The 16,511-nt window shown below is 43.8% G+C and overlaps 1 protein-coding gene across 5 annotated transcripts in view; it reads right to left on the minus strand.

Moving 5' to 3' along the window:
• Window positions 1-1,805: 1,805 nt before the first annotated feature.
• Window positions 1,806-16,511, minus strand: part of LOC129845330 (engulfment and cell motility protein 2-like) — a 33,415-nt gene continuing 18,709 nt past the window's right edge. For 2 of the 5 annotated variants that reach the window (XM_055913218.1, XM_055913225.1), the window contains exons 9-23: window positions 16,276-16,427; window positions 15,889-15,967; window positions 10,020-10,055; window positions 9,547-9,597; window positions 9,283-9,405; window positions 9,051-9,170; window positions 8,784-8,888; window positions 8,501-8,609; window positions 8,137-8,273; window positions 7,752-7,915; window positions 6,988-7,100; window positions 6,725-6,832; window positions 6,300-6,382; window positions 5,215-5,292; window positions 1,806-5,056 (exon numbers count right to left, since the gene is read on the minus strand). In XM_055913218.1, the coding sequence (XP_055769193.1) occupies window positions 4,856-5,056; window positions 5,215-5,292; window positions 6,300-6,382; window positions 6,725-6,832; window positions 6,988-7,100; window positions 7,752-7,915; window positions 8,137-8,273; window positions 8,501-8,609; window positions 8,784-8,888; window positions 9,051-9,170; window positions 9,283-9,405; window positions 9,547-9,597; window positions 10,020-10,055; window positions 15,889-15,967; window positions 16,276-16,427 (1,659 nt within the window). In that variant the 3' untranslated portion in view covers window positions 1,806-4,855. The remainder of the gene's footprint in view (window positions 5,057-5,214; window positions 5,293-6,299; window positions 6,383-6,724; window positions 6,833-6,987; window positions 7,101-7,751; window positions 7,916-8,136; window positions 8,274-8,500; window positions 8,610-8,783; window positions 8,889-9,050; window positions 9,171-9,282; window positions 9,406-9,546; window positions 9,598-10,019; window positions 10,056-15,888; window positions 15,968-16,275; window positions 16,428-16,511) is intronic. The other 3 variants (XM_055913232.1, XM_055913245.1, XM_055913240.1) reach the window with 3 other exon arrangements.

Below are 16,511 nucleotides of genomic sequence, written 5' to 3' on the forward strand. Positions count from 1 at the left end.
TGAGGTGGAACAACCGTATGAAGTCCCCTTAAGTGAGGTGTGCTCAGCAGAAGTGGACCAGAGAGATATCCCCGAAGCCTAAAAGAGTTCTGATTGCGAAACTCCATTCAGTGTGGATGATGTTACCTTGGTTGAAGATGCTTCGTCAGTGTGGTCTGTGACAATCTACCAGGATTCTGATCAGTCGTCTGACACTACTAGTGTTGAGTCGGTAACTGAAGGTGTGCTGGCTCCGGAGATGCGGATCTGTAGTACTCCCCATCCTGAGGTTAGACCTCTGAGCAGGGTTAGTGCTGTCTGTGACATTCCTGCTAGGTTTGTGGGTGAGGGTGTTCGGACTAGACTGGGTAGACTTATTAAGCCAGTGGATAGGTTAATCCAAACTATGTCTACACAGGAAATGAAACAGTTCTTGGTTTCTCAGTGACGGTAGGATATTGCCTACCTTTTCTTTTGTAGGAATGTAGGAAATCTAAGCATGTCTTAGAATGATTTGTGGGTTTGTCTAATATATTTGACAATTCATGTAACTTTGTGTGTAGTCCATCGGCATAAAATGTATATGGCATTTTTCGTATACGGTTGAATAAGGGATTAGCTACCCCTTATTTTTCCTAATCCTTCGCGGGATAGCTTTTCAGCTGATCGACCATTTGTGGGTCTAGAATTAAGGGACTACACTGGGTTACTCTGTCGCCCTGTGGGTGTGAATTTTTTTTCTTTCTTTGCTTTGTTACCTTTGAGGTAATGTGTTTTGTTTTGGGTCTATAATCTAGTGTAAAACAGTGGGGGTGAATGTAGCAGTGTGATGTTGTTCCCCTAGATTACGCACCAAATTGCACACAAGGACCAATTCAAATAGGCCAGGTCAAGAGGGGATGTTAATAATCTGATAATAATAATAATAATTCAGTGTATTTTTTTATTTAATTACAGCTGCATAGCTAATGTTTTTATTTGGTGTACAAACACTTTTTCATACCAATATTGTACATACAAGTGATTGTAAAAGTTTTGTATATTTTGGTTTGGCCCATCGCGGGTTATCTGTATCCCCATACCACTTTATCGTTCTCTTTTGCCTGACCCTCGGCTAGCAAGGTATGTTGTCCTTGGCTCCGAAACTGTTTAATATAAAACCGTCATAAGGTTATACAATGTACTGTTTTGCAACCATACGTTTGTTATAGTGTGGACAGTGTAGGAATTTATGTTAACAAGTTTCACAGAGCTCACTGACTGGGGTATCTGTTGTAACTTCTAAGTACTTGTGACAGTGGTTGAGTGAGTGTACATGTGCTCGCGCAGGTGCCGGAGAGCTGTGACTGCACCAAGGGTAACGTGTGTGTTGTCTCTTCGTGTGCAGGTATGTCTTTTATTTTGTCAGAATTATGTTCTGTATAGTTTTACTTGTATATGCTGTTGTGCAGCGAGTGTGTGCACGCAGCACCTGTTAATTCCTTTTGGCGCTCTTTTGCCTGACCCTCGGCTAGCAAGGTGCCGGAGAGCTGTGACTGCACCAAGGGTAACGTGTGTGTTGTCTCTTCGTGTGCAGGGCAAATAAAAAGATTTCAACGAGCAGACCATCAGTTGTGGCAGCGTCTTCATTAAGAATTACACAACGCAGAACGAACCACGCTACACAGGCACACCTGATTAAACTTGTCAACAAGCCCTCAATGAGCTGAATGAGGTATGTTTGTCCAGGGCTACAACAAATGTGTACTACAATAAACGTGGTTGCATGAAGATAATGTAAACGTGTGAAAAGTCATTTCAAAACCCTCTTTTCCAGAACAAACATACCAGTTTAACATATTTATTCACACAAAACAAAATACATTTTTTTTTAGTAAGGCAACACAATATATACAGACAATGATTTATATATGAATACCATATGTACAGTTGAAGTCAGAAGTTGACATACACCTTAGACAAATACATTTAAACTCAGTTTTTCACAATTCCTGACGTTTAATCCCAGTAAAAATTCCCTATCTTAGGTCAGTTAGGATCACCACTTTATTTTAAGAATGTGAAATGTCATAATAGTAGAGAGAATGATTTATTTCAGCTTTTATTTCTTTCATCACATTCCCAGTGGGTCAGAAGTTTACATACACTCAATTCATATTTGGTAGCATTGCCTATAAATTGTTTAACTTGGGTCAAATGTTTCAGGTAGCCTTCCACAAGCTTCCCACAATAAGTTAGGTGAATTTTGGCCCATTCCTCCTGACAGAGCTGGTGTAATTGAGTCAGGTTTGTAGGCCTCCTTGCTCACACACGCTTTTTCAGTTCTGCCCAAACATTTTCTATAGGATTGAGGTCATGGCTTTGTGATGGCCACTCCAATACCTTGACTTTGTTGTCCTTAAGCCATTTTGCCACAACTTTGGAAGTATGCTTGGGGTATTTGTCCGTTTGGAAGACCCATTTACGATCAAGCTTTAACTTCCTGACTGATGTCTTGAAATGTTGCTTCAATATATCCACATAACTTCCCCCCTCATGATGCCATCTATTTTGTGAAGTGCACCAGTCCCTCCTGTAGCAAAGCACCCCCACAACATGATGCTGCCACCCCCATGCTTCACGGTTGGGATGGTGTTCTTCCGCTTGCAAGCATCCCCATTTTTCTTCCGAACATAACGATGGTTATTATTGCCAAACAGTTCCATTTTTGTTTCATCAGACCAGGGGACATTTCTCCAAAAAGTACAATCTTGTCTTGTCCCCAAGTGCAGTTGCAAACCGTAGTCTGTCTTTTTTATGGCGGTTTTGGAGCAGTGGCTTCTTCCTTGCTGAGCGGCCTTTCAGGTTATGTCGATATAGGACTCGTTTTACTATGGATATAGATACTTTTGTACTGGTTTCCTCCAGCATCTTCACAAGGTCCTTTGCTGTTGTTCTGGGATTTATTTGTACTTTTCGCACCAAAGTACGTTCATCTCTAAGAGATTCTTCCTTCCTGAGGGGTATGATGGCTGCATGGTCACATGGTGTTTATACTTGCGTACTATTGTTTGTGCAGATGAACGTGGTACCTTCAGGCGTTTGGAAATTGCTCCCAAGTATGAACCAGACTTGGAGGTCTACCATTTTTGTTCCTGAGGTCTTGGCTGAATTGTTTTGATTTCCCCATGATGTCAAACAAAGAGGCACTGAGTTTGAAGGTAGGCCTTGAAATACATCCACAGGTACACCTCCAATTGATGTCAATTAGCCTATCAGAAGCTTCTAAAGCCATGACATTTTCTGGAATTTCCCAAGCTATTTAAAGGCACAGTCAACTTAGTGTATGTAGACTTCTGACCCACTGGAATTTGTGATACAGTGAAATAATCTGGCTGTAAACAATAGTTGGGAAAATTACTTGTGTAATGCACAAAGTAGATGTCCTAACCGACTTGCCAAAACTATAGTTAGTTAACAAGAAATGTGTGGAGTGGTTGACTCCAACCTAAGTGTATGTAAACTTCTGACTTCAACTGTAAATGTATTTCATGACTAACCTGTCATTCACTACCAGCACTAGCCTGAACACGGTCATGGTTTAGCAAGTCATGTTAAAGAGTACCTAATGCTTAAGCCTCTTCAGAAGTCTCCCTACTGTTGGGGTATCCATTAGCAACCCGACTTTGTTCAATGTGGCATTTTGTAGAATTCTCTAAGCAGCTACAAGCTTTTGACAGTGATGTCTTTGACATAACATCCCTTTCAGATTGTGTACTATGAACAATGGGACATCAAATATCAGAACCCCTTTACAAAGGTAGAACCCTTTTACAAATAACTTGCAATACAAGACCACTGAATCCTATTAATTTACGTACAGTGTAACCAAACTCCAATAGCATATACTGAGCACATTTCTTGTTACTTTCATTAGCAGTGCAAGATACAACAAAAACACATTATCCAATATTTGACACCTTGACCATTGAGGATTCATGTTACGAGGCATTTTGGCCATCTCCTAACCTAATAATTCCAGAGAATATGTGACTTCAGAGTGCTTGCGTGGTGAAAGCTCCATTTTGTTTCGTGTTAAATGTCTCCACATACAGATCACCATTTGGCAACTGAGTTTGACTGTGAAAAGTATAATAATTATAGAAGACAAATATGTGATAAGCCTACAAATGGCTTACTGCTTTCTCTGATACCTCTGTCAGTTTAATACCTAGCTCAATCTTTTGTGCCCTAAACCACCATTTTTTAATTCAAATTAGTAGGTTGCTAGAAAGTTCATGTTCCTTCTCTTCAAAGCTGAGACGGAGTTCAGTCATTTACAAAAATATAATCAGATTCTGCATAACAAACATCAATAATATTGATTAGTACTGAATTAGAGGATGAGCAGACACGGGCAGTGACTAGAATACAACACCTTGGAAAAGACCCTGGGCCGTGATGTGTCAGTTCAAACAGATCTGGTTCTGTTGTTATGACGATGCATGAAGCAAAAGTGGGGCTCAGCTGTAACTGTTCAAAACACACAGGCTTATTTAACAAAAAAAGTTGATAAGGCCATGAAGTGATGAGTTATGAAACAAAATATTAACTTTCAGGTTGGTGTCAAGCTTGTACCATAACGGCGATTACAACCCAAAAAAATACAATGGAACATTTTGTTGTCTAGTGTTACGTAGCCTGCCTGGATTATTTGTGGGCAGTTGGATTTCAGAGCATCAGACAAGTGATGTTGTGTTCAGGATTAAGTGGCTAGGGGATGAGTGGTTTTCTTCGTCTTATTACACACAAATACACACACGCAACCGTGCCCCACACACACACCGACACAAATACGGCCCAGCTCTCTCTCACAAACCAGCCTTAAACACACCCCTCAGCCGTAGTTGTAGGTGAAGTTGTAAGTGCTGGGCTCTTTTGGCACAGGGGGAGGGGCTTCAGGTATGGCGATGTTTTCCAGGTCCAAGAGGCGGAGCTTCATCTCCATGGAGATGAGCGTGTCCAGGTCGCTGCGGGTGAGGTCACTGCCCATCTCTCGGCCCAGCAACGCACACAGCCCATCAGTCCAGACACAGTACTGCTCAGTGCAGGCAGGCGCATGCACGCACACAACACACAAAGCAGAGAGAGAGCACGGGTCAGATTACATACAGTACATTTGCGGTATGCCCTCACATACAACGCAGATCACATCTTCAGAGTTTGTCATTCTAAGGAGTTAAACATGCCGTTCACCTCATATTTGTTGGGGGCCACAAAGTTGAGGTTCTCATCAGGATCGTACAGGACGGAGAAGGCCAGCTCTAAAACCTCCTACCCAAACAAGAGAGCACACCTCATGTCCAAACCTCTAATATAAACATCATACAGTGCACTAGGATGATGTGGAGAATCTCAATTGGATTTCCTCGCCTCCTCTCCTCTGTCCTCTCCTCGCCTCCTTTTGGAAAAAGGTAATCGAGGAGAGGAGGTGAAGAAACGTGAAAACAAATGGCCTTGTATGAAATGAGACTCCCTTAGCACATTATCAGACAAATGAAGTTTACAGGAGGTGGAATCCCAAAACATGTGTAAAGAGATATAAAATTAAATGTAGCTAGTTGTGCTATTTTATAGATAAAAGGATAAGTAGCGTATATGTAACCGGTGTGAAATGGCTCGCTAGTTAGCAGAGTGCGCTAGTAGCGTTTCAATCAGCGACGTCACTTGCTCTGAGACCTTGGAGTAGTTGTTTCACTTGCACTGCAAGGGCCGCGGCTTTTGTGGAGTGAATAGTACCGATGCTTCATGGAAGGCAGTTGTTGATGTGTTCAGAGGGTTCCTGGTTACAGGCCGGGGCAAGGAGTGGGACGGAAACAACACTGTTACATATAGCTTTTAAATGTGTACATGCTTTTCTCATCCGAGAAAACAGCTGTTTCAAAGGGGAGGTGGCAGATTTCAAAAGTCTTCCCGCAGTAGGATACACCGGAGTATCCTCTGCTGGAGATTGCAATCGAGAAGAGGAGCAAAGTCCTCCGTTGGCGTATTAACGAACTGACACTCTCATACATATGGCGACCACTTATTGGTTTCCAGGTCACGTAGGAGAGGACGGAGGAGTCGAGGAGAGGACGGAGGAGTGAGAAACTCCCTAGATACTCCATAACCATTGAGCTGAAGAAGAGGTAGGGCTCGTAGCTACATATCAGTCATGCTAACAGACATCACGCCAACAGGTCTATGTCCCAAATTGCACCCTATATCCAAGTAGTGCAGTATATAGGGAATAGGTTGCCATTTGGGATGCCCTCTGCTGATAGGACGCCACAGTAGCCTACCTTGTTTTGTTTCAGTGCACTCTTCTCCTTCATGTGGGGGCAGTCCTTCCCCGTCACCACAGACTTGATATCAGACACGGGGACTGCAGGGTAAGATGAGAAAGAGCAGGAAATTAAGACTATATGAACAGGCATTTATCTAAGTCAACCACTGCACAGTTACACTGACCTAGGTGTGATGTGGATCAGTCAGTGTCAGTCGTAACACTTGACTGGATCGTCTGCCCTCCAGACGACAAGTGAATCTGTGCAACATCAGCTCAGAGCTGATGCCTCTCCATGTGCTATGAGACTTCACCTGATTAGCTTTTGCCTTTTGATAGGCAACCTCACTAGAATCTCAAATAGTCACGAGTGCACAGGTCACGGTGACCCCAACGCTGAGTGAGTGGAGGGAGACACAGAGTTGCAGCCAGGAGACTCACTCTTGTCGGTGAGCAGCTCAAGGGGCACTTCCCCCTGGGGAGACTCGTCCAGATCTCCATAGTGCAGCACCTTGTGGTTCAGAGACAGACGGCAGAACCAGAACTTCTCTGAGGAGGACAAAAGATGACGGCAGAAAGGTAGTGCTCAGCAAATATTCAAAAAAGTATCTTGTTGCAGGTGCGTAGGAATAATGCTTTTTAAAAGAAAACCCGCACACTGCTCTTGCTCCTATCACCTTGTTTATTTAAGTGTTTGTGCCCACCTTGTCTGCGGCGGTTGCCCAGCTTGCGGAAGCAGCTTCCCTCACACAGGCGGTTGAGCCTCTGCTGCTTGATCAGCTCCAGGATCTCTGGCTGAATCCTCTCACGTAGCTCACTGCAACACAACACTCACATACATTAGGTCTGTTAGCATTGAGCAGCAACCAAAACACACACTCTAACTAACCTATATTGTTCATAGAGCAGGGTGGGAGTCAACTCCATTTCAATTCAGTCAATTCAGAAAGTAAACTGAAATTCCAATTTTCCTGATTGCTTTTCAATGAGAAAAAAGTGGAATTGGAATTTCAGTGTCCCACAGAGCCCCGTTAGTGGTCATGGTGGAGAAAGTAAAAAAACATCCAGGCTAATCCTGTCCCTGTTTTTGTATCCGTTCACAGATAATTTTTTGCATCGCCTTATGAGAATGATGTTTTTAGGCCTAGAGCTACACAAATCAGGAATATTAGTAACTTATAAAAAAAACTGAGGGAACGAATAAAGAATCCGAAGGAATAGATTTAAAAAAACAAGGGAATGGATTAGCCTGGCAGTTTTTTTCTCCACCTTGACCCCTAAGGGGCTCCGTAGTTTCCTTCCCAAATTTAAATGGAAATGACCCCAATCCTGTCATACAGTACCATGAAACTTTGGAAATGAAGTCTGGAGAGAGGCTAAAATACTGACATGAGGGGTTAAACCCCAAAACAGAGGCACACTAATCTGATGGACAAAGTCAAACAGTTAACGTGGATGTGGGACTGACATAATGGGTGGTGACTGGAAGTCGTCCTGGCTCATCCTCTCCGACTGGCGCAGACGCAGGATCTCAGAGTAGCTGAGGCCTCGCAGTTTACCCTTAAGATGGTCCAGGGACGAGGGCTTCATGGCCAGAGCCCGGGTGATCTGCTCCCGAACCACCTGCATCACCTGGCCAACCAGTCAAACATTTAGTGAAAAGCCTGATAAATGAAGGCAGCTTAGCTGTCGAAACGTAGGTACTTGTTACATTTATTACATCTAAGCCATGAGAGTTATCAGCTTTTCCTTTACCAACCAGAGTCAACCAGATAAACAAAGTGGGATGGATAGGAGTAATCAATGGCCTAAGTAACCAAGTGGTCAACAGACTCTGGTGGATGAACTCTGACCTTGTTGAAGTCCTCAGCCGTGGCCCTCATCTCCTTCCAGGTCTTGTTGAGCAGTTGGATGCAGACGCAGAAGAACTCCTCCCACGCCCGGTCGTGAGTAAAGAACATGGGGTGGTAGTCGTTGCAGCCCTCGTTGGCTGGAGAGAAGGAACACACACACACCGTCAAACTTACTTTAACGCATGAGGTTGTCTTGAAAAATTATACATCAGTTATCTCTCTGAGGATACATGTACAATAAAAATGAGGTTGGCCATTCTGATTAGCTTGGAAAAGCCCTAAAAAGATTAAGGCTTCCTTGAATGCCACGTCAGCCTTAAAGCCGTCGTAATGTGTGGTGTCCATCTGCGAGAAGTGTACTCACGCAATTCTCCCACTTGTAGTATCTCACACAGCATACGGGTGAGCTCAATGGCACAGCGACCGAAAGGACACTCGTGTTTGTCTTCGCGGCTGCTGTTCTCCAGAACAATCTGATGTGAGTGACACACACACACATATGGTCACACTCGGGGAAAACTCAAGTGCTACCATTTGAAATAAAACATTTTATTTGTACAGAAAAATATTTTTGTCATAGAAAACCTTCACTGGAGAGTGTGGCACAGGCTCGGTCTTAAAAATGGCACACACACACACACACTCACCCTGATGTAGGTGTCCTGGTGCAGCTTGGCCAGGTAGAGCATGTTGTCCAGGGCCAGCATCCCTGGAGGGGTCTGCGTGAAGTCCATGGCAGGGTTCACATGGTTCTGGAGAAACAACCGACAGGAGAGTCAATGACACAGACAGACCCATAACAATCCCTTTATGACCCCAAACAACCATTTTAACACATCCACTCACTCTCCGACCCAAACAACTTCTCTAGAGAGCAGCTATACAGATGAAAGCAACCCACTAGCTGGACTCACAGTGAAGCCCAGCATCTTGTAGTCCTTGGTGTACATGGCCTTTCTCTTCTCCGTGCCACTGGGGTCATTCTCCCCGTCAAACGCAATCCTGCGCAGCTCAAAAATGATGTCCCTCTGGGCCTGAAAATGGAGGAGCGCAGAACTTAAAAACATCAAATGATATGAGGGTCAGAAGGTTTGAGGTAAAAGACTCAGGGAATACAAAAAGAAAAACTGCTTCTGGTCGTTTTACCTGGTCGCTGGGATCCATCTTGGTCATCATGCGTTCCTCCAGAAGGTTAAAGGTCAGAACCTGCAGCACGTAGAGCTGGTGCGCCATCTCGGCTTTGATTGGTCTGTTGCCTCGGATAACGTGCTGCGAGAGATGACACACATATTAGGAGCAGTAGAAGCTATCCATCTGTACTGTTTAGAAAGCATCATGTTATTATGAAGGGCTGATTGGTTGTGACTGGTTATCCAAGACAAGTACACTCAGGCTTTCCCCGAAACTCACATTGAGGATGATAGATCGCAGGTGTTTCTGGGCCAGGGTGCTCGCCATCTCCTGAGAGGGAGATATAGACAAATACAGTGAGCCTCAAAAGCAAGGCCAGTATGGAAACAGGTAGGCAATAAGCTTACTACCAGACAACAATATCAAAAGGCTTATTTGAGGAAAGGCTCACAGTCATATCACTTGGCCCTGAATGGGTTGATAACTGTTACAATTCCATATGTATTTTGTGTGTGTGGGGGGGTCACATCAGACGTCATCACCAGTGAGACATGTCTAATAGTGCCGAACGCAGCTGCTACCACTAGAGGGACTCAGAGTTACTATGACAAGATTGCATACTGTATTCTTCCCCACTGACTTCATCTGAGTGGATTGAACTATGAGGGTGACAGCCCATGGTTCTCTATGGATCAGAGAGAAGAGGGGGCGGAGAGGGTGGAGCAAAGGATTGTGGGATGATGTGTACTTACAGTGAGCCGCTGGTCCAGGGGGTTATTATGCTCTTCCTGGGGGGGGGTGGATTGGGAGGGGTTCCCGGTGATGGCAATGGAAACAAATAGTGCACACTTATACATGGTTCACGAGATACAGCATGCACAGTAACAGCATGGTACAGTAAAGTACAGCACGATAAGGCATGGCGACACAGAGCACAACAGTACAGTATGTGACATGACACAGCATTGTCCTTGAGCGGATTGCGGGGGAGCCGGAACATGGTCATAAATAATTAGTATACTGCAAATTGACCAAGAATCCCAAACAGATATAGCATGACAAAAACAGAATAATTTCGGGCCTCCCGGGTGGCGCAGTGGTCTAGGGCACTGCATCGCAGTGCTAACTGCGCCACCAGAGTCTCTGGGTTCGCGCCCAGGCTCTGTCGCAGCCGGCCGCGACCGGGAGGTCCGTGGGGCGACGCACAATTGGCATAGCGTCGTCCGGGGTAGGGAGGGTTTGGCCGGTAGGGATATCCTTGTCTCATCGCGCTCCAGCGACTCCTGTGGCGGGCCGGGCGCAGTGCGCGCCAGCCAAGGGGGCCAGGTACACGGTGTTTCCTCCGACACATTGGTGCGGCTGGCTTCCGGGTTGGAGGCGCGCTGTGTTAAGAAGCAGTACGGCTGGTTGGGTTGTGCTTCGGAGGACGCATGGCTTTCGACCTTCGTCTCTCCCGAGCCCGTACGGGAGTTGTAGCGATGAGACAAGGTAGTAATCACTAGCGATTGGATACCACGAAAAATTGGGAGAAAATGGGATAAAAAAATAAAAAATAAAAAATAATTTCAAACCTTGATAACATTTGGATACGATCACATAGGCATTTGCCTCTATTAATGGGAATACTTGGGAACAGATTTCCTAAGCACTTTGAGCTGATTTCTTGATGATTTTAGAGTTTATGTCCAACAACGTAAACTAGAATTATAAAAAATATTATATATATTTTTATAATACTTGGTTTTTGCTCAAAACATTTGGGGGCCAAATAAAATTGGGCCAGCGGGCTGGAACCCTGCTCTAGAGGTTAAATGACAGAGCTCAGACTGACACCATGAAGCATGAAATCCTCCTCTCTTCCCTCTCAGGGCTGGTCGTCTTAGGGATTGCACAGGAACGACTTTGGGAAACCTTGTTTTAGGTTATTGTCCTGCTGAAAAGTACATTTATCTCTTAATGTCTGGTGGAAAGCAGACTGAACCACGTTTTCCGCTAGGATTTTGCCTGTGCTTAGCACCAGAATTTATTTTTTATCTTGAAAAACTCCCCAGTCCTTAACAATTACAAACATACCCATAACATGATGCAGCCACCTACGCTTGAAAATATAGTGGGGCAAAAAAGTATTTAGTCAACAACCATTTGTGCAAGTTCTCCCACTTAAAAAGATGAGGCCTGTAATTTTCATCATAGGTACACTTCAACTATGACAGACAAAATGAGAAGAAAAAAAATCCAGAAAATCACATTGTAGGATTTTTTATGAATTTATTTGCAAATTATGGTGGAAAATAAGTATTTGGTCACCTACAAACAAGCAAGATTTCTGGCTCTCACAGACCTGTAACTTCTTCTTTAAGAGGCTCCTCTGTCCTCCACTCGTTACCTGTATTAATGGCACCTGTTTGAACTTGTTATCAGTATAAAAGACACCTGTCCACAACCTCAAACAGTCACACTCCAAACTCCACTATGGCAAAGAGCTGTCAAAGGACACCAGAAACAAAATTGTAGACCTGCACCAGGCTGGGAAGACTGAATCTGCAATAGGTAAGCAGCTTGGTTTGAAGAAATCAACTGTGGGAGCAATTATTAGGAAATGGAAGACATACAAGACCACTGATAATCTCCCTCGATCTGGGGCTCCACGCAAGATCTCACCCCATGGGGTCAAAATGATCACAAGAACGGTGAGCAAAAATCCCAGAACCACACGGGGGGACCTAGTGAATGACCTGCAGAGAGCTGGGACCAAAGTAACAAAGCCTACCATCAGTAACACACTACGCCGCCAGGGACTCAAATCCTGCAGTGCCAGACGTGTCCCCCTGCTTAAGCCAGTACATGTCCAGGCCCGTCTGAAGTTTGCTTGAGAGCATTTGGATGATCCAGAAGAAGATTGGGAGAATGTCATATGGTCAGATGAATCCAAAATATAACTTTTTGCTAAAAACTCAACTCGTCGTGTTTGGAGGACAAAGAATGCTGAATTGCATCCAAAGAACACCATACCTACTGTGAAGCATGGTGGTAGAAACATCATGATTTGGGGCTGTTTATCTGCAAAGGGACCAGGACGACTGATCCGTGTAAAGGACAGAATGAATGGGGTCATGTATCGTGAGATTTTGAGTGAAAACCTCCTTCCATCAGCAAGGGCATTGAAGATGAAACGTGGCTGGGTCTTTCAGCATGACAATGATCCCAAACACACCGCCCGGGCAACGAAGGAGTGGCTTCGTAAGAAGCATTTCAAGGTCCTGGAGTGGCCTAGCCAGTCTCCAGATCTCAACCCCATAGAAAATCTTTGGAGGGAGTTGAAAGTACATGTTGCCCAGCAACAGCCCCAAAACATCACTGCTCTAGAGGAGATCTGCATGGAGGAATGGGCCAAAATACCAGCAACAGTGTGTGAAAACCTTGTGAAGATTTACAGAAAACGTTTGACCTCTGTCATTGCCAACAAAGGGTATATAACAAAGTATTGAGATAAGTATTTGGTCAATAACAAAAGTTTATTTCCACCATAATTTGCAAATAAATTCATTAAAAATCCTACAATGTGATTTTCTGGATTTTTTTCCTCATTTTGTCTGTCATAGTTGTAGTGTACCTATAATGAAAATTACAGGCCTCATCTTTTTAAGTGGGAGAACTTGCACAATTGGTGGCTGACTAAATACTTTTTTGCCCCACTGTATGGAGAGTGGTACTCAGTAATGTGTTGTATTGGATTTGGCCCAAACATATCACATTGTATTCAGGACAAAAACGTAATTGCTTTGCCACATTTTTGCAGTATTACTTTAGTGACTTGTTGCCAACAGGATGCATGTTTTGGAATATTTGTGTTCTGTACAGGCTTCCTTATTTTCACTCTGTCAATTAGGTTTGTATTGTAGAGTAACTACAATTTTGTTGAACCGTCCTCAGTTTTCTCCTATCACAGCCATTAAACTCTGTTTTAAAGTCACCATTGGCCTAATGGTGAAATCCCTGAGATGTTTCCTTCCTCTCTGGCAAACTGAGTTAGGAAGGATTCCTGTATCTTTGTAGTGACTGGGTGTATTGGTACACCATCCAAAGTGTAAGTAATAACTTCATCATTCTCAAAGGGATATTCACTGTCTGCTTTTGTTTTTTTACCCATCTAACAATATATTCCCTTCTTAGCAAGGCATTGGAAAACCTCCCTGGTCTTTGTGGTTGAAATTCACTGCTTGACATTATATATAATTGTATGTGTGGGGTACATAGATGAGGTAGTCTTTCAAAAATAATGTTGAACACTAATATCACACAGAGTGAGTCCATGCAACTTATTATGCACATTTTTACTCATGAACTTACCTAGGCTTGCCATAAACAAAGGGATGAAATACTTGACTCAAGATTTATGAGTAATTGATTTGTAAACATTTAGACATTATGGGGTATTGTGTGAAGGCCAGTGACAAAAATCTCAATTTAACAAAATGTGGAAAAAGTTAAGGGGTGTGAATACTTTCTGAAGGCACTGTAGGTGTTATGCATGTATGTGTGACCATGGTTCAGTGTAAATACACTATATATACACAAACGTATGTGAACACCCCTTCAAATTAGTGGATTTGGCTACTTCAGCCACACCCGTTACTGACAGGTATATAAAATCGAGCACAGCGCCATGCAATCTCCATAGACAAACGCATTACTGAAGCGCTCTGTGACTTTCAACATGGCACCGTCATAGGATGCCACCTTTCGAACAAGTCAGTTCGTCTAATTTTTGCCCTTCTAGAGCTTCCCCGGTCAACTGTAAGTGCTGGATACGTCTAGGAGCAACTAAGGCTCAGCCGCAAAGTGGTAGGCCACACTAGCTCACAGAACAGGACCGTCGAGTGCTGAATCGCGTAAAACATCAGTTCCGAACTCACTATGCTTTCAATTCAGATATTGGAAGTACCAGCCTCTGAAAAACATCCCAACAGCATGATGCTGCCACCACCACCATGCTTCACCGTAGGAATGGTGCCAGGTTTCCTCCAGAAGCGACACTTGGCATTCTGGCCAAAGAGTTCAATCTTGGTTTCATCAGACCAGAGAATCTTGTTTCTCATGGTCTGAGAGGCTTTAGGTGCCTTTTGGCAAACTCCAACTCCGTCAGGCCACTCTACCATAAAGACCTGATTGGTGGAGTGCTGCAGAGATGGTTGTCTTCTGGAAGTTTCTCCCATCTCCACAGATGAACTCTAGATCTCTGTCAGAGTGACCATCAGGTTCTTGGTCACCTCCCTGACCAAAGCTGTTCTCCCCCGATTGCTCAGTTTGGCCGGGCGGCCAGCTCTAGGAAGAGTCTTGGTGGTTCCAAACTTCTTCCATTTAAGAATGATGAAGGCCACTGTGTTCTTGGGGACCTTTAATGCTGCAGAAATATTTTGGTACTCTTCCCCAGATCTGTGCCTCGACACAATCCTGTCTCGGAGCTCTACGGACAATTGCTTCGACCTCGTGGCTTCCCTTTTGCTCTGACATGCACTGTCAACTGTGTGACCTTATATAGACAGGTGTGTGCTTTTCCAAAATCATGTCCAATCCATTGAATTTACCACAGGTGGACTCCAATCAAGTTGTAGAAACAGCTCAAGGATGATCAATGGAAACAGGATGCACCTGAGCTCAATTTCGAGTCTCATAGCAAAGGGTCTGAATACTTATGTAAATAAGGTTTCTGCTTTTTATTTTTTATAAATTTGCTAAAATTTCTAAACCTGTTGTTTCGCTGTTATTATGGGGTATTGTGTGTAGATTGCTTAGGATTTTTTTAAATCCAGTTTAGAATAATGCTGTAACTCAACAAAATGTTGAAAAAGTCAAGGGGTCTGAATACTTCCCGAAGGCACTGTAGGCCTATGGGCTAGGCTATATGAGGTGTGTGACTGATTTGGAAAAAGTCGCCCAAAACAAAAAGGATGCGTAACAGCTGGGCATGATTCACAAGTGATAATATATCTTTCACAAAGTGATAGGCTAATATTGTCACCCATCACAATATTCTTGATTCAATATTGTCTTTACATATACTAAATAATATGTGTGAATTTGTTTTAAATTTAGAATGGACCATTATCATGAACCTGTTTCGAAACTGGGGCAGTGGAAAAGCAATGTGCTTATTAATATTAGAAAAGTTGAGAAATAAATATAGTAGGTCTAGTCTATAGAAATCTGATGGGATCCTCTTTTTAGTAGAGGCCATCACTCTGTTTTCTCACGCAATTGCATAGCCTACAGAAATGTTGCACAACATGAGCTCATGGGCTCTCATGAAGTGTTAAATTAGATTTTCGATTACATTTGCATCGATGTCAGCGTGATTAGAGGGACTATAGAGAGCTGAGTACCAGGCAGTTAGCATGTTTGATAGGCTACTAATAACCATCAGCAGCATCAGAGCTTGGAGAAGCCTAATTACCATGACTAAACGGTCAAGTGGAATTTGACTGCAGTCATGACTCTTGACGGCCGGAGTGGCGGTAATATGGTCACCGTAAGAGCACTGGTGTCCATATACTTTTGGCCATGTAGTGTATATTGCAAGGGTACCCTTTCGGTGTTTTGGTGAGCAGGTACTGTACTGACCTGCCGTCTATCCTCCGGTGCCTTGAGGAAGAGGGCGTTAATGAGTGCGATGGCATACGTCTGGATCTCCTGATTGGATCTAAAAAGGTACATCAGACACAGCAACACCAGTTAGAAGCATCTGGTTCTAGGAATTCTCACATGGTTACAAAAACTAAAGTAGCAACTGGTTAAATGTATTAATACAGTACTCAGATAGTATTAGTCTGGGGTTCTACACTTCTAAGCTTAGTCATAATCACAAGGTTGCGTAGCAAGGCAAGGCTCGTCATCTACGTTTGATTCCACCGACATTAAGTTACGCCACTACATTTCTACACACTAACTTCGACTACATCCCCCACATAGCTGTATGTGGGAGGCCCCAGTGCGTGTGTGTGTGCTCACACTTGCAGGTGTCCGATGAGCTGTCCAACAGTGATATCCTGCGCCACCCGGTGGTAGAGGCTGTGGCTGTTGAGGACCATGCTCTCCAGGATGGCCAGAGAGCGCTGCAGGATTGACACGTCCACCATCGGCTGGTTCACATAGCCCGCAATCTGACCGGGGAAATACTCCATTAAAATGGACACATAAATCTAGGGTCTTCTTGATTACAACTTGGTTTATGGAGGTAGATTTGA

Source organism: Salvelinus fontinalis, chromosome 3, assembly GCF_029448725.1.
Source record: "Salvelinus fontinalis isolate EN_2023a chromosome 3, ASM2944872v1, whole genome shotgun sequence".
Lineage (NCBI taxonomy): Eukaryota > Metazoa > Chordata > Actinopteri > Salmoniformes > Salmonidae > Salvelinus > Salvelinus fontinalis.